This window comes from Dermacentor albipictus, chromosome 6 (genome assembly GCF_038994185.2).
Source record: "Dermacentor albipictus isolate Rhodes 1998 colony chromosome 6, USDA_Dalb.pri_finalv2, whole genome shotgun sequence".
Taxonomy (NCBI): domain Eukaryota; kingdom Metazoa; phylum Arthropoda; class Arachnida; order Ixodida; family Ixodidae; genus Dermacentor; species Dermacentor albipictus.
In genome coordinates this window covers 138822931-138850670 of record NC_091826.1, presented here as the reverse complement: position 1 = coordinate 138850670, position 27740 = coordinate 138822931, and the positions used below count along the sequence as shown (strand labels likewise).

General features: G+C 45.8%; 1 protein-coding gene across 6 annotated transcripts in view; it reads right to left on the bottom strand.

Moving 5' to 3' along the window:
* Nucleotides 1-27740, bottom strand: part of LOC135896103 (inactive histone-lysine N-methyltransferase 2E-like) — a 458065-nt gene that overhangs the window by 308630 nt on the left and 121695 nt on the right. For all 6 annotated transcript variants that reach the window (XR_010562591.2, XM_070541359.1, XM_070541357.1 and 3 more), the window contains exons 5-6: nt 16664-16794; nt 10085-10135 (exon numbers count right to left, since the gene is read on the bottom strand). Coding sequence is in view for 5 of the 6 variants with exons in the window: in XM_070541359.1 (XP_070397460.1) it covers nt 10085-10135; nt 16664-16794 (182 nt within the window). In the remaining variant the exon portion in view is untranslated. The remainder of the gene's footprint in view (nt 1-10084; nt 10136-16663; nt 16795-27740) is intronic.

Sequence of the window (27740 nt, the reverse complement as noted above, 5' to 3'; positions counted from 1 at the left end):
GACAATGATGGCATGATAATTGGATAAAGATGCTAAAACTGACGATTTACAAGGTCTTGAAGTCAGGTCCTACGAAAGTGCTAGCGCTAGGTACTTTAACATCAGATACTTATCTAAGCGTGCTTTGACCTATTTTGTAGTTAGCATTGATTCAACGTTTCAATATATAGTAGGTCATGTGGTAGCATTTTTTAGTATTTAATGCCAGATTCCACGTTTCACTCTACAAGCTGATATCATGTAGATCCTGCTAAAGGAACACTGCATTTTTTTGCATCTTGTACAGTCAAACCCAACTATATTGAACTCGCAAAAAAAAAAAAAAGACGCCTATCAGTTCGATATAGAGCATAATTCGATATGGGCCTGATAAATAATTGGGTCTCATAAAAGCACATACCATTTATAAATTAACTTTATTGATTACTGATGACACTAGCTCAGTTTCGCATGAAATAGCCCTGCATTTTCTTCTGCTTGGGCAATTTCGCTGCTTGCAACGCACACACTTCTACACATTGTCTAAGGAGCCGGAGCAGCTGAGGTTGCAACCTTCCGCATTTGCGCAGAAGCATCGGACTAGTACGAGTGCACCAATCACTTCGGAAGATGTGGGCAAAGGACCGTCGTTGCTTTCCTCATAGTGCCCACTTTCACTTGTGCTCGGTACGATGTCGGCAATGTAGTCTTAGTTTTCGGGCTCTCCCGTGGTTGTGACACCATCATTTGCGCTCGGAAACTCGTCCACCATTGATTCATCAACAGCTTCCGGGAATTCTGACAGCTCGATCCGAACTTTGGCAACAACAGCAGCGGCTTCGTCGCATTCATCAGAATTTACAGTCATCAACAAGCACGCGGAAACCAGCACGTATGAAGAACCACTCATATACGGCCATGCGTATGCATCGGGCGTCACGTGCACCAGGTCACAAGTTTGGCCACTTTAGCCCTAATTAAGCTGCGAGTGCTCCTCGGAATCTTGCACGCTGCGGGGACATGCGACTTCTCATCGCATTCGACCTGATTTATGATTTCGAACTTCACGACAAAACTCAAATTCTGCCACTTTACACAGCAACACTGCGGGAGTAGGCCCACAAGGCGCAGACACAATGAACCAGAAAAGCAGCGAGACAACTCGCACTTCCGCCATCTTGCACGACGAGAGCACAAGAGCCTCTGATTGGCTGTTTGAGCAAGCGCTGCGGGTGGGCCAGGATAATTTTTTGCTGGGGTGTGTCGACGGCTCGCCTGAACAGTGCAGTCACGGTAGGGAGAGCGGTTGGATAAAGCTGCGCTGCCGGGTTTCTCCGCAACAACGAGGGAAAGCCAACTTTTAGGGGCACATTTCCGCCGCTTGACGTTCAATGTATCGGGAGTCGCTGCTACATTTGTTTGATGTAAGCATAATTTTTGCTATATGTATTCATTGTAACTATACCATGACCAGAAATTGTTTAATATATAGAATAATTCGATGTAAACGGGTTTGATATAGTCGGGTTCGACCGTATTCCTCTATAGAGTAGGCAGTCCACAAACAACCTGTTGTTGGAGGAAACATTTGAAGCAATATAATTCACATAGATAAGGAAAAGAAAGTGGCCCCAGAGCCGAGTCCAGGTGAAAACCCAAAGTAATTTCAGCAGATATTTCTTTTTTTACTAATGATAACCCATTGTTTTCTTTCTTTAAGGTAATAAACAATGACATTTATCACAATGTCATCAACCTTTATAGCTCGCATTTTATATAGTAATAACTCATGAGAGATGGTATTTTGCCGATAAAGGCAGATAAAGTGCAGGAAGTAAAGCCAAAAGAATGTTTAAAGGAAGCCACAACACAAATCCATGCACTAACCGTCATCTGCATGGTAGCTGAACATAGATGGATGGATAGATGTTATGAGCGTCCCCTTTGGAACGGGGCGGTGGATTGCGCCATCAAGCTCTTGCTATTGTACTGCCTAATGTCCTATTTACGTTAAACAATAAAAAAGAGAAAAAAAAAAAACACGATGAACTACCCCACCCAAATTTTCTGATCCTCTATTTCGAGCTGTGCTTTTGTACATCCCCGTTTTTTGGCGTTTCCCTACGTTTCATCCACCAATCCTCCTATCGCCTCTTACTAATCCTTATTGCGGACATGTTTACTTTTCCACTGCTCTCGTTGAACCCAAGGGCTTCAAGGAGGCCTGTGGCGTCTAAATCGACCGCTGGGTAGACGTCTTCACATTCCAATAAAACCTGCTCCATAGTCTCTCTAGCTTTACCGCAGCAAGCACATGCTTTTTCTTCCTTCTTATATCTCACTTTTAGGTGCATGTTCTAAAGCATCCCAATCTCACTTGGAAAAGTAATGAGCTTCCCTTTGAGTTATCATAAATTGTTTCCTTCCCGATTTCTTTTTTTCCTCTTAAGTAGTTACTCATGGCAGGTTTCTTTTCCACTGCCGCCACCCATGAGATTAATTCAGCCTCTCTGACTTTCCGCTTGACCTTCTTTGTTGCTGTGTTGCGCCCCCCCCCCCCCCTCCCACAGGCCGCATACTTGCTGGTAAGCTTCCAAGTTCTTTTCCTCCACTGTGAATCAATGTTTTGCCTGTACAGGTACCTGAACACTATCCCAGCCCATTTACTTTCTTCCATATTCCTCAGCCGTTCTTCATACTCAATTTTACTGCGAGCTTCCCTCACTACAAAACTAGTCCAGCCCATATCCCCCTGCACAGCTTCATTTGTAGTCTTCTCGTGAGCGCCCAATGCGAGGCGACCCACTGACCTTCGGTTCACGTCGAGTCCTGATTGCACCCCTGATTTAAAGCAAACAACTGCATTTCTGATTGCAGTGCCAGAGCTCCCTCTAGTGGTTTAAGTTGGAAATGCTATGCTCGCCACAACACATGATGAAAACGAAAAATGAAATGAAATACCTCAACATATGGGTAGTGAAACCTATTCAAAACATACATATAAGTCCTCTGTGGGTGCCCGTCAGAAGAAATAAATAGCATTAGCTTATGTGAATTTTTACTTCAGCAGTATTTGCAAGATAAAAATTTAGTGACAATTACAATACTCCCTAATGCTAATTTTGAGCCTAGCTGTTTAGGTGTTTTGAGTTCACAATATATTGTGGCAAAGAATTTTACTCTGAGAGAGAGACAGGATACTCTCGGCGGCGACGCTGAGCCTCTGCTCAAGCAGCTCATTTAGTAGCAGCGGCAGCCAAGGCATTTCAAGCCGTTGCGACGGTCATTGTTCAGAAAGAAAGCATGAACGCGTGGCTGGTGTGGAGCACATTCTCTAGTGGCGGCGGCTGCAATACAGGCGAAGTGGCGCTTGCGCAATGGGTCCGAAGCCCACGCCTTCATTTTCATGTATGGTAGCGGTGGACACGTTCGCCACATGGCTGGGCAGCACCATGAAGCACGTTTCATGCAGCACTTCGATTTCCTCCTCCCCTTTTGCCATACTCTCCTCCTCAATTTTCCTCCTTGCGCTCTCTTTGCTCTTGCGGTCTTTATTCTGAGCGAATGGGGAGCGCAGGGCTCCCCATTCGCTCTTTAATTTTTTGCTGTGCTCTTTCTCTCGGTTACACCGACGGACGCTGCCGACGCTCAACACAGGAATGGGCACTAAGAGCTGTGCTCTAATAGGGTAGGTTTCATTTTTTTTCGTGGTGTTTGTGCATTGTGTATGTGCGTTCTCTTGCACTGTGAAGCAGTTTATCAAGGATTACTCACTAGCCCAGCTTTTCAATGTCCTGTGAATTTTATTACACAGGACATTGAAATATAATTATGCTAGTTTAACCATTCACCCATTTGTTCAACAATAAACAATGTATAAACTGCAGACACTAAAAAAATGCTTGTCACTTTGAGACCTCAAAAATATTAATTGCTCTTTTTTCGAAATAAGTCACTCTGACGCATTTAAACCTGCAATGAAAACATGTGACTCTGTGGGACACATTAAAAAACAAAGTGACCCTGAAAGGATTAAAACAATTTCATATTGGGTGTGCAGTTGAATATTATGAAAGGTGCATTTTTCTTATTTTGCAAATGAACAGGAAGTGTCGCAATTATGTTCACAGGCTGAGAGCCCACCAGCTATCAATGCATAAGTAATCATACAGTAATCTCTCTAATCACGCATCTACTCTTTTATCTGCAAGTATGTAAAGTGCATGTTGAATAAACAACTAGGGTTCACTGTTCTTTCGACACTTCATAGAGTACGATTTTTTCAGCCACCTCATGGCCAATGCACATCAGGCACATACGGTATTTGCACGATTGTAAGTCGACCCCCCCATATCAGGTGGGCGCATTCCATAACGAAAATTTATTAGTACCAGCTGGCATGGTCCCTGGACTACTCCTCCTCACCATTGCTGCTATCGCCATTGCTGCAACGGTCCCGAAGCACATTGCCGTCCAGCGAAATTCCGCATTCGCATACATACACAAGTCCACGGCGAAAACGCCCAACCACACACAGCCGTCAGGGAGGCTCTTTTGACAGGTCCTGTTGGAATAAGCTCAGGGCCTTCTGCTGCCAGCCACTCGTACTCACGGCGGAGCAGGTCCCTAAAGGCGAAGACCCAGGCTTGTCTCATGACCATGTCACATGCCACTGGCAGGGACCGATCACGCATTTCGGCAATGACCACCGCAAGATTGGCCTTCAGCTCCAAAAAGCATCCAGACTTCGGCCCGCAGAAACCTTTTCACTTGCCATCACAGGTGAAAATTTAGCTTTGCTGCCGTCGCCACTCTTGCATTACCTATTAAGAAACATCGAACTTGCGGCCCGCTGCGCAGTTATTTGTTTCTTCAGTATAAAGGATGGCAGCCCTCTTCAATGCCGCTGTGAACGAGCGCAGAATGTTTAGTGGACTCGGAACACTCATGATGACTGAGGAAGCACGGAAGTAGCAAGTGGCCGGCAGTGAAATCGAACGCATGAAACTAAAGAGCTACAGGGGAAGAGAAACATGCAAGCCGCGAGTAGTGTCTGCTCTTCCATGAACTACCGATACTCCCCGCCAGCGCCGCCGTTCTGAGGGTGCCACCACGAATGGAACAGCAGCGCTTCCATCAACTATCAACGTACCCTCCCCCCCCCCCCCCCATGAGTGCTGTGTGCGCTGTAAAACTCTAAAAAATGTTGAAAAACACTTCCAAAAAGCAAACAAACCTGTGGGATAGTGGAAAGCGACGGGTGGGGCCATTGAGCAAACATAAAATTGTAGCTCCCCTGATATCCCTTGGTTTCACTTTTGTTTTCTTCAGTGCAATGTTTTGGTTTCGAATGTAAGTCGACCCCCCCACTTCAGATTTTCAAATTTTAAAAAAGAGGTCGAATTACAATCGTGTAAATATGGTATGCTGCCTTTAGTACTGGACTCCTGGACAATTGTTGCTTGAAATGAACTGAAATTTAAAATTAAAATATTCACACATGCCTAAAGATAGCAAAGATCTGAACAAAAGAAAAAAATTTGCACAACCCACTCCCCTGATGATTATCAAGCTTAATGCGATTAGCACTGAATAAGTGTAACGATGCACCATATTGCCAACGCCTAAACGAGTCAAGTATGAGACGGGTATGCAGCTGGGCTTCACGCTTCCCAACTTTATGTCAGACTTTATAGCGCACTGTCTAGCAGTGCTGTCTTAACTAAGTCCGTGTGTGCATCCACACGGTTGTCTGAATCAGGGGTGCGTGCTGTAATGTTTGAAGTTGGGCATGAAATAGATAGTAGCTGGCCCATGCCGTCGTCCAACTTATCCACACTGAGGACATTGTTGAAAGGAAGGACTTGTTCTCGAGAACGAGGAATATGGGTTTATTTACAGTATCTACGTGAGAACATTACAGTTCATCAGTCTAACATGACTGAAAGAGGAATGCGCACTCAGCAGCCGCACAACAGCTGCTTCTAAACAATCTGTCCTCCCTAGATCCCTAGGTGAGGAAAAAACGGCCGTTCAACCTGCTACCAATTCGGAGCGTTCCAAGTCATCGTAGCCGACCTGCCTTTTCAGGGGGGGGGGGGTACACACACACTTCCACACAGGTTTCACTGACCACGCTGAGGTGAGTGGGTTCTTGCAAGCACGGTGCCTGACCCGAGCAGGGGCCTCTTAATCCCCCGAGCTGACCTCACACAGTGGCCGCCATGGCTGTCCATTGTCTGGCATCTTCAAAGGCCCGTGAGAAGGCACCGCAAAGTACGTCGTTCCGGGAATTCCCTCTGCTTCAATCGAACCGTGAAGGGGTTGACAATTTCACCAACAATACTTGGTCCGCCGACTGCGTTTAGTCATAGCGGCGCCAAGGGGGTATTCATGAGCACACCGTCGTGTCGCCGCAGCAGGTGGGAAAGGCTTCCATGGTCGCTGCTGGGAAGCTCACCATGCTCGATGTTGCAGCTGGCTGGGAAAATTTTGCAGGTCGGTACCCTTGCAGGCCGTTCGTACCAGTGCAGACCGAATAGAAGGTTTCAATTCGAACACCGAATTGAATTTTTTGAAAAATCCAAAAATGATATCAAATATCCAATACCAGTAAATTTTTTTACAAAATTTAATGCTTAGAAATTTTGGGCAAGAAAACAAGGTGCTGTACATGCTTGGAAGTCTCTTAGCATTGCATAACAAGAATTTAGCAAGCCACCAGTAACTTAGGTAAATAGAAATCAAGATATATAGTACAGTCTACACTTATTAAAGGGAACACCAAATTAGTATGTAAGCACTGATGACAGCTCAATAATAGTATGTGGACATCTTTTTTTTTTTCTTTAATACAATTTTTGTTGCACAGAATCAAGTGCATTTGTTCCTCTGAAACCAATGAATTAGTGACATTCTTTTCTACTGAATACCAATAAGGTTCTTTAAGAAGGGACATGGGGATCAAAGCTAACTTTTTTATTTAAATTTTGCACAGGTGTCAGTAATATCACATAAACAAAACTGAAAATATGGCTGTAATATCTCAAGTGCTTTCTTGTTTACAAAATTTTTCTGCTTTTTTTTTTGCAAAATGCCTGCACACCTGTAAATTGATGCTAGGAGTTCAAGCAAACATTGATAGCACTCCTGTATGTGTTCTGCACACAATGAGATTCCCGCAATATATTTAACCTAACAGAATTTTTTTATATTCTCATTCTTTGGCAGCTACTCCAATTGCATGAAAATCTCGACCATGAAAACAAAAGATAACGAATTATTGAAGCAACTATTTTGAAAACAAAGCATGTCATTGTGTGCCGTGATGCATAACGAGTGTAAAAAACAAATGCTGTAAAAATATTCATAACAGTGGCCGATTTATTGGCTTTGCAAGTTGACCTTGATGGTATAAGAAAGTTTTGAGAAAAAGATGTTCGAAGTTTTGGGCCATACTTATTAGACTAGAAACCACCAGCCGTGTAGTTGCAGGCGTCAAATTGATTGATCTCTTGGCTTCTTGGATCTTTTATGCCAGCCTTCATGTGCTTTGTATGCCCTCTTCTTGTTCAAGGCATCTTTCTCAGCCGCTCGACAAAGACCATGGCCTGCAGGTTTTATGCCAAGCAAGGCGCAAAACTCTGTGTAAGCTCGAAAGGTGCCGCTGTTGAGGCGACACACTGCCTCACTTAAAGCGGTCTCTACAGCAATCAGGGAAGCATTTTTATCCTCTGGCATGATTGACTAAATCACGGAGTGCAGGCTTCCTGCTGCGTTTTGAGTTTTTTTTTCCCATTGCAATGCTCCAGCATCTGAGGCTCAGAGAGACACTGGAAAACTTACAACATGGCTTCAGCTACACACTTTCAACCCGTACTTGTGAGCAGGCTGCGGTTCCTCTTTTGCTTCTGCTGCTCGATGCCTACACCAACTTGATGGCCCCACAGGACAGAGCTCATGGAGCAGTTCCTCATCTGTAGAGGTGATGTGATAAAATGTTGCCATGATTGCTCTCTTTATGTCCTTCACATTGTCGCTGCCTTTCAAGGTCATTCCATAGTAGCTTGTCAGCCTCTTTATGAGGTCTTGTGTCAGGCCTCTTTGGCCACCAAGTGGTTGGTCTCCACTGCTCTTGGTGACCAAAGTGCACAAGTTGGTCCCCATCCTTTTCTCAACGTGACTTACACACTCCTCTTTAGAGTACTGGATAAACTCGTAGGTTTGGTCCTCAGACAGTGCGAAGCACGTCCTGCTGTCCCCATTGTACATGATATTGGTGTAAAGCAGACTGTTCTTTGTCAAGGAACGACGAAAGAGCTCAAGTGCGGCCTCCACCTCCATTCTGCCGGATTTCAGGTTCGTGTTCTTCTGACATTGATGCGCCTGCCTCCACACATCATAATCACTGTCACCTGGCTTTGGCCCCAACGTGCACCCATGACAGTATTTCGAGAGGACTACAAAGTCCAGTACCAAGCCACTGTAAAATTCAATTACAGCCCCTACACCAATGTGGCTACTGTGATCCCAGGTCACCCACGTACCATCATAAATGACTGTGATGTTCTTATGGAATGTTGGGTCCATTTCGGTGTAGACTATTTTCACAGCTGCAACAGCATCAGCGCACACGTTTGTTGCAGATTTGCTTGCAGCAGGCCTGAATTTAGCTTTCAGGTGACCCTGAAATTTTTTTTGATGAAGCCCCCTGTACGAAACATTCATCACAGACCAAAGGTCTGTAAGGGCAGCGGCACCCTTCCCTATGCTCTTGATTGCTTGCACAGACCTCAGGTTTACCAAAAAAGCCCAGCTTCCTTCTCTTAGTGAAGACCACTGTGCTTCCAAAGCACCGCATGCTGAGGAATGTAAAACCATTTTCACGGCAAGGCCAAGTCCGGTTTCTGGCACCAGCGCTATCCCTGGCTGGAAGCACTGATGGTACGGTGTTTTGCTGAGAAGTGCACTCACTGCGGCAACTTGCACAAGCAAAAGCTCACTTGAGTGCATCGCCACCGAGCATGCTCCTCCAGCCATCAACCCTATCTTCCGTTCGGTTACCGGCACAGAAGCAAGTGATGCGCGGACAGTGGCGGTGGTAAGATGAACTGTGGCTCAAGATGTGACTGTATGGTGCGACCATTGCTGATGCACGGTTCGTCTTCACGGCCGGCAGACGCACGCGCTTGGACAGCACTTGACTACGGTGTGTGGCATTTGGAATGCGAAGAAGGTGCGCAGTAGCGCTGCTGCGACCGCAAAGAGATGTTGGTTGCGAGGTTTGACTTTTCGCCATCGTCGCCTCTGTTGTTGCCAAAGTGTCGGCTAGCAATAGTGATGAGGACGACACGGAAAGCGACAGCATGGGTGATTCAGGCCTGACAGTGGCAGAAGCTGCACGTTACGTCAGCCTCATGAATGCAATCGGCACGACGAGAAGAGCACCCCACAATAAAAAAGGCGCCCCGCGACTTCTGCAGCGCCACTGTGCGCGTGCACAGGGAATACGTAAGGTCAACGAGGAATCTGCCATGCGAGTATTTGCCGAGAAGAGGGAACTGGCTGAAAAGCTGCCTCACAGCTTCAGTAAGTTTGAGGCCGCTGTCGCTGCTAGGCCACTGCGGCACAAACGAAAATAACACTTACTGCGCGAAGTGAATAAATACTGCATGTTTTTTTCCCCTTTCATCGCACCCTCTGTGAGTTCCATTTTTGACGGGTAAGTGGTCGATCTCATGCTATTTCGGTTAAACAGTACTACTGTTTAGCACATACTTTTTCCGAGCTCCGGCCAACTACGTCGCTACTTTGTGGTTGCATGTGTCTGTGCTGTTACAATTTTCATGTTGGCCAACTACGGTTTAACGATGTTTCACTGTAGCATTAAAAAGCATCTGGTAGGCACCATCTGCTCCTTCAGACTTCATGGTGGTGAGAACATGTCAATCGAATTGAAAAGCGGCTGCCGGCCGACAGCTGGAAGCAGTTCCCATTGTTACCCATCATCCGATAATTAGAACTGAGGAGGTGCCAATTATTTAGCTTTCACTGTATGTATTCATACTATACATACTGCTGGGAAACCCAGCCACAGGCCACTCACCATGCCTTTTAACTTGACCCTTTTGCGTTCAATCTTCTCTTTCATGGCCTTCTGTAAAAAGAAACACCACTGTTACAGTCGGGCACTCTTCGCATCAAGGGTTAGTATTCATTAAAGCATAACTGTGAACATGATGCACACCTGGGTTTTACCGAGCACTTAAAGGGGGCACGAAATGTTTCACCCAACGATTTGCCGTTTACCAAAAGAAATTGTAATAGACGGTCTATCATGGCTATACACGTGTTAAAACTGGGCAGTAAAAGCACATTTCAGTCCAAAATATGAGCCAGAACTCGCAGACCCTAAGCCCCGCCTTCCGATGCCAACAGCCATATTGCCATGCCATGTGTGACATCGTGTGCTGCATGGAACCGAGCCATCATCTGCTACAAAATCAGCCACCACACCACGCGAGGTCGGACCACAGCGGTCGTTTGTTTCCATACTTGCTCCAGATAATGCGTGCCATGTCTTCGACGCTGCCAACTTTGCGCAAAGGACCAATCGACAAATCTTTGAGGAGCAAAAGCAGCGATGACGTCGTAAACACCATGCATTTTGACTTCAACCCAATCACCACCAGCTCAAGTGATGAAACACGGCCTCCGAGATTGGCACATGCAAATCTTGGAGGCAATGGTTGAAGACAGCGTAGCAAACGTACTTAACATAGATGGCGACGTAGGTGTTGCGCGAAATGCTGTTTATGTCTTTCCACACTCCTGAGCACTACAGCTTTATTTCATCATATTTCATGCACGCTGCGCTGCTTAGCCAGCCATTTACGGGAGATGAGGTCTGGTGCTGCTTTGCACAATGCAAATTGTTATGCCCGCAGATCGTTTGCTGGTATGCATTCGATGCATTGCAAACAGTTTTTTTTTTTTCCACTCTGTAGTTGCGTGCAGCATACGTAAACAAATGCTCGGGCAAATGTGTCTGCGGCGCAAGGATTTTGCGTAATGTATGCTTTGGCTGAACCTTTACTTGAACTTGCTTTATTGCACCCAATATCGGTTAAAAAAATATAGCAAGGCTGACGTTTGCCAGGCCACTGCCTGCCGGGTGGGTGGGTCAGTGCGTGAGCACGGTAGGCATCGCATCTGGCCGTGGCCTCAGCTTTTTGACAGGTATCCGAAACTTGGTGGGTAGGTGCAAATCGTCATTGTAGCTGTCTGGCATAAAGCCTTTCCAGAACAAAATAAAAGTATCAGAAGAGTGCCAGTCCTTCATGCCCACAATCATCTCGCAAGCCTTATGCTTGACGGGCTCCTTGGGGAACCTGAAGAACGGTATGCAGCACTCCTTTCTCCATTAGCTCTGGCACCCCACAGCATAGGTACCATGGTGGCTGAACAAACCAAACGTTTCCCGGCTGCAACGCCGATACTTCGCAGGAATACACATGCTCACTCGGCAAGCATGCAGCTAGTGACTTAACGTGAGCGTGCCAGTGTTGCTCGACTGTTATGCCGTTTGAGCGTAACATAAAAAGTTGAATCACAAATTGCGTGTTGGCTCAAGTGCGCTAAAATTTTGCCAACGTGTTCTTGAACACACAAGCATTACCTCGCACAAAATAAATTATGATCAAAAAATTTGTGTCATGCCCCCTTTAAGATATGCTTCTGTAGTTAAATACTGAGGAGATATCCTCATGATGGCTTTTACAAAGTAGCACCCGTTTAAAGTCACTCAAAGTAGCAGCCAGGCAAGAAAGTACAAAAGTTGCACTGCCCTTCCAACTCAAGTCAATGCTAGTATGAGACTTGAAGAGCTCTGTTATAACGTCATCATGCAGCCAAACCGGGAATGGAATCAGTTTATTCAGTGCCGGCGTACATATATATATCGCTATGTGACGTCACATGGATCATGGCAGTTAGCCCGCCCAGTACACATGCGGCATGACGTGTTGCGCTATCACAACTCCTTCCCGCTCAATTAAATACATGGGTTAGCTAACTAGAATAACACCTAGTAAGATTAGGTACAGTGCAATTAACAATTTAACATTACAACCTGACTGATTAAGAGGAAATTACTTAAAGTCTTCAGATCTAAACCAGTCCGGTTGCCGGCGCACACGAGCACCCCGACGTAGCGGTGGCTGTTCCTCCGAGTTGGGTGCAGCTGGCGCCGCTGGCACGTGCGACTCCATCAAGTCTTGCGGTACAGGCTGCTGTGTGGGTGGTGGTACTGATTCGTCGTGCTCTAGTGTTGTTCTGCGATCGGGGTCTGCCGGCGTCCCAGGGGAACTGGGACCATCCTGGTCTGCCTGCGGTTGTCTTGGTGTCGGAGTGCGGTCGTCTGCCGGTAGCCCTTCTGGTGGCATTTGTTTTACACCCACCTCCGCGTGCGGGGGCGTCTCGCCGGGGTCAGCATGTCCAGGACGCAGGTGATCGGCATGTGTGAACCGGAGTTGATCGCGCACTTTCCCCATATATGTCACAGCACTGACAATTTGGATCACAACACCTTCTTCCCACGAAATGCGTTCACCACGCACAGTTTTCACAAACACCCGGTCCTCCACCACAAAGCTGCGCTCCTGCCCACGAAACAAATCGCGCTGCTCTTTTAGTTTTTCTTGTTTATCTCGCATGGATTTTGCAAAATCAGGTTGGAGCAGTGAAAGCTTTATGCGTGGCGGGCACCTCAAAAATAGTTCAGCTGGTGATTTGCTTGTCACACTGCTCGGTGTGTTCCGGTAGGCCATCAGAAAACTATCAATATTTTCCTGTACTGTCTGCTGCTTACCCGAGGCCTCACGCTCGAGCACCTGTTTCAGTAAGGCCTTTTTCACGGTTTGTACTGTTCGTTCTGCAGCACCATTGGACGCTGCGTGATAAGGCGCAATACGAACGTGTTTTACACCGTTGGTGCTCATGAATTCTGCAAACTCCTCTGAGGTGAACTGTGGCCCGTTGTCACTCACCAATACTTTGGACAAGCCATAAGTGGCAAAAGCACGCCGAAGTTTTTCCAATGTTTTTTGTGCAGAGGTTGACGACATCGGCCATACTTCAATCCATTTCGAGAATGAGTTGACCAATAACAGAAACACGTTTGTACCCTTCTGTACAAAATCTACATGGACGTGTGACCAACACTGGGCTGGGTATTGCCAAGGGTGAAGAGGAACCGGCCAAGAAGCTGGCTGAACTGCTTGGCAAATTTTGCACCGCTGAACGTACTGTTCAATGGCCAAATCGATTCCTGGCCACCATACGAAACTCCTCGCTAGCATTTTTATGCGGCTGGTGCCAGGGTGCTCCTCGTGCAGCATGTTTAGCACGCGGTCCCTCAGCAGCTCCGGAATTACGACTCTTACGCCCCACGTCACGCAGCCCTGCTCTAGTGACAGCTCATCGCGGCGAACATAGTAAGATTTCAATTCATCTGCCTGCTGTCTAGGCCACCCGTTTAGCGTATATTGTGCCACACGGCATAGAGTTAAGCTTCGCTTTGAGACCCTTGCAATCTCCTCTGCTGTCAGCGGGAGACACTGAAAGATTGACATGCAATCTGATGACTCGTCGTTCACCGGTCCTGGTTGGGGCAGCCTAGACAAGGAGTCTGCCACTTCAACATTTTTTCCTTTCCTAAATTTCAGCCGGTACCTGCAAGCTGCGAGGGTTAAAGCCCAGCGTTGCATATGCGTGGCAGCGATAGTCGGGATACGCTTATCGTGCCCTAGTATCCCAGGCAGTGGCTGGTGGTCTGTATATATAGTGAATTCTCGGCCGTACAGGTACCAGTGAAATTTCTTTAAGCCAAAGATCAACGCCAGGGCCTCGCGTTCGCACTGCGCGTATTTTTTTTTCTGCTTCCGACAGTGTACACGAAGCAAAAGCAATTGGCTTTTCTTCACCTTCAGCCGTCTCGTGAAAGATAACGGCTGCTAAGCCATATGACAATGCATCGCAAAGCATTGCGAGCGGTTTCTTGACGTCATAGAATGTGAGCACCTTGCTGCTTGTTAGCAAGGGCTTCGTATCTTTAAACGCGGTGCCGCACTCCTTTGTCCACGACCATTTTTGTTCTTTTCTAAGTAGCCGATAAAGCGGCTCTGCTACTGTCGAAGCGTTCTTGAGAAACTTTGAGTAAAAGTTCCACATTCCCAAGTACACCTTAAAGTCTGTAACTGTAGTGGGCTCGGGGGCTTGTAAGATTGCACTCTTCTTGGTGTCGGTAGGGTAAATGCCTTGCTCAGTCACTGTGTGACCAAAATATGTAACCGATTTCCGGAAAAAACGGCATTTATCCAGGTTAAGTGTGATGTTGTATTCACTGAGGCATTGCAAGACACGTGCTAGTGTCTCCTGGCAGTCGCCGATATCTGTCCCTGTGACGACAACGTCGTCAATATAACAGCCTACATGTGGGATGCCATGAAGTACCTCGTCCATCATTGCCTGAAAGATAGCGGGTGCACTTGCCACCCAGTAAGGAAGGCGCTGAAATTCGAACAACCCAAGACTAGTGTTTACTGTCAAAAAGGGTCGTGACTCCGGAGTGAGTGGCAGCTGCTGGTACGCCGAAGAAAGGTCTAGTACACTGAACACCTTTCCTCCTGCTAGGGCAGTGTACAAGTCCTCCGGTCTGGGTAGGGGGTAATGATCTGTTTTGAGAGAGGGGCTTACTGTAGTCTTGTAATCCCTGCATAACCGGACACTGCCGTTTTCCTTCCCAACTGTGACAAGTGGGGTAGCCCAGACACTCCGCATTACAGGACGCAGCATGCCTGTTTCCACATGGTCTCGCAGCTGCCGCTCAACTCTTTCCTGCAACGCAAACGGAACTGGTCTAGCGCGGCAAAACACAGGAACTGTACCTGGTTTCATAACAATCATTGCTTCAAAGTTTTGTATTGTCCCCAGCTTTTTAGAAGACACGGAAGGGTACTTCTGTTTTAGCACCGCGACTCTGTCTTCAACTGCAATCTGGCCAATTTATAGCCAGTCAAGCTTCAAACGTTCTAACCAATTTCGCCCCATTAGTACAGGCGACTTCCTCCCGTTGTTTTTTACAACAATCATTGGTAGAGTCATTCACTGATTGTTGTACTTAACCACCACGTCACACTGCCCTTTTAGCTGTATTTGCTCCCCAGTATACAGGCGAAGCGACATTTTGCATGGTTCACATTTTACGTGTGGAAATTCGGACAGGTACACTTGCTCCGGGACAATTGTGACAGCCGCTCCCGTGTCAATTTGCATATTCAGTTTATGCCCACACTCACTTCGTAAGATGATTGGTTGGCGTTAATGACACGGTACAGTTCCTGCTCCGAGTCCTCGTAAGAACACTCGAGTGCATGCATGTTTTTTGGCTTCGCTCTAGCAACTGGGCACATGCTTTTCAAATGACCTACAGCTGAACACTTGCGACAAATAAAGTTTTTGTACCAACATTCTTCCGACGAATGTCCGCTGCCGCATCTTGCGCATTTTTCGTTCTTGCGGGCTTCGACATGCTTAGGATTAGCTGGTCTCCGATACTGGTGTGGTCGGCTTTTCACGACTAGCACGGGTGCCTCTCGTTCTCTTGCCCGCAGTTGTTCAGTGTCTCGCGCCGCTAGTTCTCTATCCATGGCGATTTTGCAAGCGTCATCAAATGTCAGCTCTCGTTCAGCAAAAAGAGCACGTTGGGTCTCTTCATTCCGTATGCCAGCAACCAGCCTATCTCGGAGGGCGTCTTGCAAAAAGTCACCGTAGTCACACTTCCTGACTAAATGTTTAAGTTCCACGATGAACCCCTCCACGCTTTCACCCTCCTGTTGTAGGCGCCGGTTGAACTTGCATCGTTCTGCTATTACGGAACTCCTGGGGCTGTAGTGCTCCTTCAGAAGGCGTTTAACTTCTGCGTACGACTTTTCTCCCGGGGCTGCTGGCACAACAAGACTTCTCAGTACTTCGTAAGCCTCTGGTCCTATCACTGTCAAAACGACGGGAAGGCGTTTTGCGTCGACGATATCATAAGCCGTTAAGAAATGTTCAAAACGCTATAAGTACGACTCGAAGTTTTGCGTTTTCGGGTCAAACTCGGACATCTTTCCGAGTGGCGGCATTTCGACAGCAGTACATATATCCGTTACTCATCAGTTTGGCGTTTCCTTGCTTGGACGTGCTGCCAGCTCCAAGCCCCGTTGTCGTTCCTTGTGGCCGAGTACTTCCTCCGCAGAGGTGTTCGGTGGGCAGTGCCATACTCCGGGAGCACGTGCAGCGCCTTGAAGCTGGACGAAAACTCCGCTCGCTTGCGTCCGTTCGTGCCTGTCCACCCGTGCAGGACCAAGGCCGTCGCTTATGTGGGTATGCAAGACCCTCGTCGCCAGTTGTTATAACGTCATCACGCAGCCAAAACGGGAATGGAATCAGTTTATTCAGTGCCGGCGTACATATATATATCGCTATGTGACGTCACATGGATCATGGCAGTTAGCCCGCCCAGTACACATGCGGCATGACGTGCTGCGCTATCACAGCTCATAACTGCTTTCACACTTGACAAAAGAAAGACAGCTCACTTTGCCCACTAATGCACAATAATGGTGAGAGAAAAGGCATGCACCTTGTGCACCACTGGAGGGTCAGGCGATGACTCTGAGCGCTGCCGCTTGCGTCGCACCACTCGCGATTTGGTGGCAGGCTCGGCCCCCTTGGGGTCCTCTTCGGGAGCTGACTCAAGTCGGCTCAGCAGCCCTGCATCACAGCCAAATGCAGTCATCAGCATTGTGTTCTTCACAAGACTCAGTGCATTAAAGGGTCCCTCACCAAGCCACATAGCAAATTTTGTTTATATGCTGGAAGTTATTACATGCCCTCTAGGGAGCGTTCTGCCACAAGAATTTTTCAACCTGGTTCATTAATAGTCGAGATATGCATATTTCACTGCCGCGAACACCTGATTTCAGGAGGTGAGTGTCACTGCTAACACAGACATTAACTAATTGCCCCCATCTAGCCTCCACAAGCAAAATTCTGTCCCCACATTCTCTCATATCAGAGCTCGAGGATCGTATGATACAGATGTCACGGGTCCTGCCTTTTTTTTTTTCCCCACACTAGTTCGCTATGCGGCGAACTTTCACTCACGGTTGTGCGAGCAACCGTGAGTGCAACCGTGTTGCTCATGCACAACACATGATTTTGTGTGCTGTGCATGAGAACACCAGACTAGTGGTATAAATCAGTGCTACATATGAGGTAAACGCAGGCGAATTACAGAGCACGATTGTGTGCTGGAACATGGTAGAATATGTTTCGTTCTCTGGGCACGACTGCATCATGTGGGAACAAGCAGACAAAACGGAAACAGTCCTGCTGCAGGGCAAAGTAAAACAAAAATGTGCAGAATTTGGTTTGTGTAGTTTATTATTTCTCTAAACTTCAATTTGTCGAACAGATTACACAAATAACAGATGTTGCCTCGAATAATTCTTGAAGAGTCACAGGTCACTATGAGTGACGTCACAGCATATACATGTACATAGGCACACTTGCCTATATACGTTATCCCGCCCTCTTGGAACACAGCGCCCTCAGGAAGAAGGGCAAACGACATTTAGTTTTAAATTGCAGCTCTTTCCACAACAAGTAGTGAGGTAATTCTAAGCAGACACGATCATGGACACACGTTGTATGCATTACACTTGTCAGCTCAAAATGGCCAGACCTGGTTAGGGGCCCTTTAAGCTGTCCAAGTGCTTATCTTTCAAAAAAGTCAGTCTCCCCTTAAATAAAAGACTTGTTTTGGGCTACGTTTAAACTTCATATTTGTAATCTAGCATCCAATATGGCACAGTAAGAGTAAACTGCCGAAAAATAGCATGAGAAAAAAAGAGACCAGAAAGGAACATGACACGAATGCAGAATGGCAAGTGCACTCGTGTCGTGTTCCTTTCTCGTCCCTTGTTTATTCTTCATCAGTATTTGCCCAGCACTTCTGAGCAAGAGCAAAACGCTTTCACACTTGTCAAGTCAAATTACTCCCTTACAGAAGCTGGTGTCGTACAGCAAACCGTGTTGACTATCACAGAACAGGTAAGAACTGTCACTTTTGTGCTGCTTTCACCAAGCAATGAACCAATTTTCGAGCTTAACACTTGTCCTTCCCAAACATGTTGGCTATGAATCAACAGGCAGCCATTGCCAAACCCCAATAATTGAAGTAGTAACTTAGCGCAATAAAAAACCACGGAAACAAGAAAGGTGGACAAAGACAAGAGCTTGTCTTTGCCCACCTTTCTTGTTTCTGTGATTTTTATCGCACGAAGTTACTATTTCAACTATGGAAAACCAACTAGACCAGCAATCAACTCTTCCAAAGCCCAAGGCTGGTAACAGCAGAAAACTACACAGATGGGCCCACACCGGTGCAGCAAGTTGGCCTTTTTATTTATTCACTAAAATTTGTCAGCTTAAGACAAGTGCTATTCTGTCTTTCTTCCACTAAAAGAGATTTTTTTTTTTTGCGCAAGAAAATATGTCACTGCAAAAGCAACAACGGCAACTAGGCTCACTGCTGGGATAGCTGTTGGTTTATGGCGATATATAGTAAAATTAAAAGAGCACAGAAAATGACTTGGACAATCCAGAACAACAGACGCGCTTGCGTTATTTTGTCTTGTCCATGTCCTATATGCGCTCTTTTAACTTTGCTATAAGCATCAAGAAAGGCACACATGTGAAAGCTTATTAGAATGCAATGTTGCAATCCAACCTTTTGTATTCCTGAAGGGGGCAACAAAAACTTCCAAATAATTGGGTAGCAACCTGACAAGTAAAATTAATTTCAGTGCTTTTAATAATGCCAGCAAAATTATTGGTGCGGTATGGAAAGTAGCCGCTTCAAACATGCATTCATTTTGCAGATTGCCACAACAAATAGGACATGCATGATATGATGTGGCGTCCAATCTGGCATCTGATTAGCCATACCAACACCAGCGACTTCCAACAAGTTCCGATGGATGTGGCAACAGATTGGATGCCAGGCGAGCAAGCATCAAACTTTCATTTTAAACCAAGCTCGTTGGTACAAAGGACTTCTTGGAAAATCCATGAAAAATAGGACAAACAGGTGTTGTTCGTTTCTTTTTATAATGCAAAAGTCAAGTTCTTAGCACATGCACAACCTGTTTTTGTACCCAAGAAGAACCGATTGTTGGGCTAGTTGGGCTTGCATTGCTAATGCAAGCACAACTGGCCCAACAGGTGTTCGTTTCTTTTTGTAATGCAAAAGTCAAGTTTTCAGCACTTGCACAACCTGTTTTTGTACCGAAGAAGAACCGATTGTTGGACTAGTTGGGCTTGCATTGCTCATGCAAGCCCACCTTGATGGTGGAAGGGTCTTCCGATTTGTCCGTGGGCGAAAGTTTCCCTGTACATGTGTTGTGGGGATGCGCAACTCTCCCGTGTCCCTTGATATGTTGTTTTCCCCGCATAGCTCCCGTCTCCTGCATTCTGGCTTCGCCGCGTGGTCTGGGGCTCGCGGCGGTCGGTGTGGTTGAAGCACAGTACGAGAGATGGCACGAGTGTAGCGCTGCTAATGCCGCCTCACGGCGGGGTTCCTTGGGCGTGGAAAGGAGAACGCTCTTCCTCTTTGGTTCGGGACGGCAAGCAGCGCGGACGTGCCGCACGTGCCGATCCATGCTTCTGCGAGACCGTCTCGTGAGGCCTCATGCGAACGCGCCACCGTTCGTGTGACCGTACGTGCGAACAACCAGGCGTTGGTGTCCAGCATGGGGTGAACATATTCGCTCATTATCCGGTCGCAGTGAGTCGGACTTCTAGATTTGTCGCGTGCCTATCGGCATGTTTTGTGGACAGCAACTGGCCTAGCAGGCATTGATCTATGAAAGGTGCAATAAATGCCCTTGTGATTGTTTGCGCTACTTTGTCGTTCCTTTGTCCCAAGAGGACAGGTGTGACAATCCCACAGTGTATATATGTGTACATATATATACCAAATATATATGTACATACATTCGTTTTCATGGTTTACGTTTGTACACCCGTAGATCACGAGCAACTGCTAAATTGTACGTATTTCAAGTTCAGCGGCAAACGGGACGTCAATAGGTTTCCCGTGTTAAGTGTACAAACAATGTCTAACTGATCAAAGGCAGAAGCTTCTGCTGTAGCTTAACGGAGGCGTCGTATAGGCCGCTTCCAAGGTCACCTATTTTACTCGCAGCTCAGAACTATTGTTTGGTGGCCAGTCTCGCCACTGAGAATTTGCCTTAGAGCGAAAGTCTCTGTCAATGCACCCTCCACACATCTGACGTCTCAGCCTTGCGCGGAGAACAGTACCAGTTCCGTCTCGTTCAGAAAGACTTCTCCGATGCATGAGACAGGCAGCCGAGACCGCGAACTCTTTGGTGTACGTACCTCCAGACAAGAACTAGTGAATTCGCGGTAAGTGCTGAAAACTTTTTCATTTTCTAATTTTCTATTTTTTACACACTACCTTTAAGTGATGTCCAATTCCGCCGAAAATGTGTTGTGTATCTAGTTCATGGCCGCTTGCGCACGAGGGACTCCAAAACCCCGATGTTAGAACCACTGACAAATACTATGCCATGCCACCTGCCGCGATCATCAAAACCTGTATACCGCAGATAATTCAAGCATCTTCTCAGGCACTTGATATACTAAACGGCCTTACTCTCTACTTACATGTCTCACGCTACCCCCCCGCCCCCCCCCAAAAGATTGCAGCACTAAAGGAAGAGAAAAAGTGATGAGAAGGTTTGCAGTAGCACGCAAACAGTAAGAAATAAATAATGTAATGTCAACAGTTGCAAAGCTCACATACAGATTTTCATCAAGTAAAAAAAAACGTCGTAGTTTACATCCAGTTATTTCTTCTATATTTGCACTTACATTTGTTTTCGCAGATTTCCGTTTGTACTCCAGTAGATCACGAGCATGTATTCACAACTGTGATTGGTTGTCGGTACGCCTGTAGGATTTGCCTAGCCGAGTTCACGGCAGTCTGCGCAAATGCAATTTCGGAACTATGAGGCCAGAACCATTTAGAAGTCGTTCTATATTGAGTTACCCATCGCGATCAGGAAAACTTTTATCGCGGATGAATCAAAGATGTTTTTAGGCATGTGGGGCCCTCTGGGCTGTACTTGTGGGTGATGGGATAGCCTCACTACCTATGGATTTATCTGACGAGCTATGTCGAATGCTCGCTTTCCATAGTCGCAAGTTTAAAGCCCTTCATAAAGGTTTTTTTGTTTTTTTTTTCTTTGCAATGGTGAGCTTGAAAATTCACCTCCTCCAGTGCACAACATCTGCAGGGTTGGGGTGACACCTGTCACTGGCAAAAGATGCTGAGAGCGAGTGAGATTACACTAATCTAGGTACAACCAAATTAGGAAGGCCCACTAAGCTTTAACAAGAAGGGGACGCGGCTTTCACATCGCGAAAAATGGCCAAGCAAATCAAATTTTTGAAAATCACATTTTCAATTTCTATTACTTGTTTTCTATCTCATTTCAAAATGCCATCACTGTAAACCACGTAGAAGTGATCTAAAGAAATTGCTTTATCAGCCAAGGTGGCAAGAAATGTAGCAAAAATAAAGAAAAAACTGCATTTTTTGAGCCACAATATCTCCGGAACGGCGCAACCGAGTGCCGCCATTTTGGTCTCGTTGGAAAGCGCATTTCTCCATCTTCAAATTTGCCGCTTCAGCTACCTCCTAGGACCATACTGAAACAAGCATACAAAAAGCAAATGACTGAAAGTCGTGCCGGAGTCTGCAATTGGCCGCGCCATGTGACTCCATCCAGCACGGTTCGCTATTGCTGCTCATGTCGTCCACTTGGCTCTTTGCACCTCGCGAGTCTGGACTGGAAGTCTTTACTCGCCGTAATATCACATGTAAAAACGGACGCTGCGCGGACATGGTAGTAGCATGGCTGATCCCTACGTTTGTGGACATCTCCGACCTGCGGCTAAGCATACTGAGCATCGGCGACGAGGACATTGCAACCAAGATTTGCGCGCGGAATCCGGACACACGGCTAATCCTTTCAGCGCTTGGTGTTTCGGAATTCGTGACCAAGCACATCGCGCATAGGTGTCTTAAACTTGGCGATCAAGCACATCGCGCGCGGTCATCTCGGACCCTCGCCTAAGCATTTTGTGCATCGGCGCCTGCGACTGCGCGACTACGTACATCGAGCTTCGACTCCTCGAGCGCGCGTCTAGGCATTTCGCGTGTCGGCACCTCGAACTGCATGACTACGCACATCAAGTGTTGACTCTTCGAGCCCATGACTAGGTATTTCGCGGATCAGCACCTCGGACTGCGCGACTAAGCACATAGAATGTAGACTCCTCGAGCTTGCGGCTACTAATTTCGTGTGTCGGCACCTCGGACTGCGCGACTAGTGTTGACTCCTCGAGCCTGATACTAGGCATTTCGTGCATCGGCCCCTTGGACTGCGCGGCTAGGTACTTCGCACGTCAGCACCTCGAACTGTACGAATAAAAGGGTAGAGACGCAAAAAGTCACCTGTAAGCAAAGACAGCAAAAACTACAATCCTGGTGCATTTTGTTAGATGTGAACTGCACCAACAACTTTGGGTAAGGTTTTCTCAAAAGTGTTTAGTAGAGTAGTTTGCAGGGCCAGTTGGTGCATGATGAACATATAATGGTTTCCAGCAAGTACGGACGCGAGCACATTAAGTAGAAACAGACAGGACCACGCTGGACTTACAACTGAAGTTTATTGTGAATACATTCCACACATCTCCTCCACGCATGCATATATACCCATGACCAATAACAAGGTTTGTAGTCAAAAGATATACACGCACACAAAAGCCAATTCACACCCCTTCCCGACAAAGGCAACAACACTTGGATTAACAAGATAAATTTAGTAATTGAAGTTCTTTATCATTAATATGAACTGAAGGTTCAGTCACACATGTATGCCCACCCAACTTTTTCATGTAGAACGCTTCGCTAATTTCTCTTTCCAGTTTACTGCACTCTCTTCCCACTATCCGTACACTATCAAAAACTGGTTGGAAATTGTGCTTTTTGCAATGCAATGGCAAGTTACCTCCTGTACCTTTAGATAGCAAATAGCGATGCTCACGCCTGCGGTCATAATGCAACGACCTGTCTGGCCAATATAGGACAATCTGAAAGACAGAGGTACGCGATACACAACCGAAGATGCACACTTCTTGTGAAAAAAAGTGGTGTGGTTTTTTTTTACAGCCACTAGTCGCATCTTTCTTCTCTCCTGTGATGCTTTTGCACAACCTAACCAGTTTGATCGGCGCCGAAAACACTAGTGTGACGCCATTCCTAGTGGCCACCCTCTTAAGGTTAAGTGACAAGTTATGCAAATATGGCATCACTACGACTTTTTTTTTTTTTGAAGACTCATTGTCGTCCGCGGTTTCCACGGTTTTCTTTTTTGTCAACTTTCTAAACAAGGATTCTGACACAGCCATCAAAAGTGAGATTGGGTAGCCTGCTGACATTAATTTTGCCTTCTGGGCTACAAAACTCTCTTGCAATGAATGGGTGCATCTTGTTAAGAGCATTTGTCAGGCACAAGAAAACTATGCCACGTTTTATTAATTTGGAGTGGAACGATTCGTATTCGGGTGCAGCGGTGGTGTAGAGGTAGAGCTTCCGCCTTGTTTGCAAGAGGACCCTGGTTTGAATCCAGGTGCCACGCAATTTTCCACCAGACTAAAAAAAAAAAGAAAACTCCGCGTGTTGATAAAATAGCATAAACAAGGCCTGGAGTGCGGCCTGATCCCGGTGACCAGAACCGGCAACACACTCCCTCACCAGAGCAGGATTGGCCACCCTGGTGCAGTACTTGGCCACAACCTCCTATATGAATACAACAATCTAACCCCGGCCCTCAGTTCCCAGCAGCCGCGAAGCAACTGACCACGGCGGCGGTCAGACCTGTGACGCAGCAGAGGGTTCTAAGAATCCCTGGATCCGGACAGGCCGCCATTGGAATCTGAACCTGGCAACATTTAATGCTAGACCATTATCTAGTGAGGCGAGTCTAGCAGTGCTATTGAAGGAATTAAAGGGCAGTAAATGTTATATAATAGGGCTCAGTGAGGTTAGGAGGACAAATGAAGCATATACAGTGCTAAAAAGCGGGCACGTCCTGTGCAACCGGGGCTTAGCGGAGACATGAGAACTGCGAGATTATCCTGATGCGAGAACTGTTCCTGATAATAAGAACAACAGCTGGTAACATACAGGAATTCTATAGCATTAACGAGAGGGTGGCAGGTCATGTTGTGAAACTTAATAAGAAGTACAAATTGAAGGTCGCACAGGTCCACGCCCCTACATCGAGTCATGATTACCAGGAAGTCGAAAGCTTCTATGAAGAAGTGGAATCGGCGATGGGTGAAGTCAAAACAAAATACACTATACTGATGGGCGACTTCAATGCCAAGGTAGGCAAGAAGCAGGCTGGAGACAAGTAAGTGGGGGAATATGGCATAGGCACTAGGAATATCAGGGGAGAGCTATTAGTAAACTTTGCAGAACAGAATAATATGCGGATAATGAATACCTTCTTCCACAAGCGGGATAGCCGAAAGTGGACATGGAGGAGCCCGAATGGCGAGACTAGAAATGAAATAGACCTTATGCTCTGCGCTAACCCTGGCATCATACAAGATGTGGACGTGCTCGGTAAAGGGCGCGGCAGTGACCATAGGATGGTAAGAACTCGAATTTGCCTAGACCTGAGGAGGGAACCGAAGAAACTGGTACATAAGAAGCGGATCAATGAGTTAGCGGTAAGAGGGAAAATAGAGGAATTCCGGATCAAGCTACAGAACAGGTATACGGCTTTAACTCAGGAAGAGGACCTTAGTGTTGAAGCAATGAACGACAATCGTGTGGGCATCATTAAGGAGTGTGCAATAGAAGTTGGTGGTAACATCTTTAGACAGGATACCAGTAAGCTATCGCAGGAGATCAGGAAAACCTTTATCACGGATAAATCAAAGTTTTTAGGCATGTAGGGCCCTCTGGGCTGTACTTGTAGGCGATGGGGTAGCCTCGCTGCCTATCAATTTATCTGGCTGAGCCATAGCCGAAAGTTCGAAAGCTTCCATAATGTTCTTTTTTTTTTGGCAATGGTGAGCTTGAAAATTCATCTTCTCCAGTGCACATCTGCAGGCTTGGAGTGACGCCTGTCACCGGCAAAAGATGCTGAGAGCGAGTGGGGCTATACTAATCCAGGTAGAACCAAATTAGGAAGGCCCACTAAGCTTCAACAAGACACTCCCTCACCAGAACAGAAATTGGCCTTCCTGGTGCAGTATTCGGCCACTCCCTCACAAATGACTCGCTCAATCACCAAATGGCCCTCAGTCACCAGCAGCTGCGGAGCACCTGATTAAAGCAGCGGTCAGACCTGTAACTCAGCAGAGGGTGCTAAGAATCTCTAGGTACAGACAGGCCGCCAATGGAAACTGACCCTTGCAACGTTAACACCTGAACCCTCTCGAGTGACGCTAGCTTAACAGGACTCTTTAAGGAACCATCAGACAGTGTTTGGGATATCATCGGCCTTAGTCAGATTACAAGAACTGGCGAGGCTCATATATCGCTGAATAACGGACATGTCCTGTGCTATAGAGGTCTCGTAGATAAGAAGCGATACAGGGTAGGATTCCTAATTCAAAAGGACATAACAGGCAACATTGATAAATTCTACAGCGTTAATGAGAGAGTAGCTGTAGTTGTAATCAAACTTAATAAGAGGTATAAATTAAAGGTAGTACAAGCCTACCCTCCAACATCCAGACACAATGATGAGGAAGTAGACCAGTTTTATGAAGATATTGAATTAGCAATGAGAAAAGTGCAAACTTGGTATACTGTAGTAATGGGCGACTTCAATGCAAAAGTGGGGAAACAGCAGGCTGGTGAACAAGCAATTGGCAACTACAGCGTTGATTCTAGGAATGCTAGAGGAGAGGTGCTGGTAGAATTCGCAGAAAGGAATAAGCTTCAAATAATGAACACCTTTTTCATAAAGCGTAGCAACAGAATGTGGACCTGGAAAAGCCCTAATGGTGAAACAAGAAATGAAATTGACTTCATACTTTCTGCCGATCAGAATCAAAATCAGAATCGGTTTTTATTGAGATCATAAGAATGATTACAAGTTGTTAATATTCAGGAGGAGGTCCCGGAGTCAAAGACTGCAATGGGACCTCCTTTACAAAGTAAACGTAATAAAACAAAAGTACAGCAGTTTTCAAGAAATTGTTAACATAGAAAAATTACAGGTTTTAGTATGAATACCATGATTGAAGAATTACATATGCATAAATGTCATGAAAAAAAGCACTGTAACACAATCTCGTTGACAACTGATAAAGTAACTGCATAGATGATGTTACGAACACAGTAGAATTTGTTAACTCGAATGTATATGTGAGGCAGAAACAGAAACGTAACTGTATGGCATTGAAAATGAAATGAAGGCACCCTGAAAGAATGGTTGTGAGTATGGACTAAGCATCAGTATTCGACAGAATGTAATCTTTTAGTTGTTTCTTGAATTCGTGAATTTTAAGTGTTTTTATGTATAATGGTAGTGTGTTCCAGAATGCAATAGATGAAAAATGGACGCTCTGTTTGCCATAATTATTATGTATTTTTGGGAAAATAAAGTTCCTATTTATTGCAAACCTGGTAATATTAGTATTTAATAGAGAAGATTGTGGTAACAAGCTATCGCATCGTGTGTAATTGATTTGACGGAACAAAGAGGTACCTAGATTATATTTAACGAGTTGTGTGACTGTAAGAATGTGATTAGTTAGTTCGTAAAAGATATGAGGCGTTGTTATATGGGCTAAATGTAATTATCCTAATAGCCTGATTCTGTAGAACTTGCAATGAGTTTAAATGGGTTACCTAAGTGTTTCCCCAGCAAGTAACGCAGTAATTAATGTGGGAATGAATAAATGAAAAGTATAATGATAGTAATGTTTGATGGTCAGATATGTTTCGTGCTGTCAGAAGTACCCTAATCCCGTAGGTAATCTATTTAGTTTGGTTATGTGTTCAGTAAATTTAAGATGTTTGTCAACTTCTATGCCAAGATAATTCAGGGTGTCTACCAAGTTTACATTTCCAAATTCCCTGAGTTTTCCAGGTTTTCCCTGAGTGCTTTTGCAAAATTTCCTGAGTGATGCAGAACTATGTTTTATGTCAAGTCACGCTGAAACCATATCGCCCTATGCTGTCACTCTCTAGTAAGCATATGAAAAATTTTTTAAAGAAAACCGACTTAATCCAATTTGAATACTAAGGAATAGTGTTTATGTTATTAAAAAAAAAAGAATATAAGAGAGGGGTTATTAAAATGCACAGCAAATAAAACGTCTTCGAAAAAATTTTCAGATCGAGTTGGACATGCTCTTGTACAAATAAAAAGGACGTGCATATAGAAGCAAATATTTTCGAATATGAGCTATTTCTGATAGCATGCTCAGTGTCATGCAACTGTCCTGACATACTCTCAGCTCGCGCAAGATGCCTCAGTATTGTGTTTCACTGCTTTAAAGAGTTTATTTTGGTTTGGATGAGGGACACCTGCACCTCA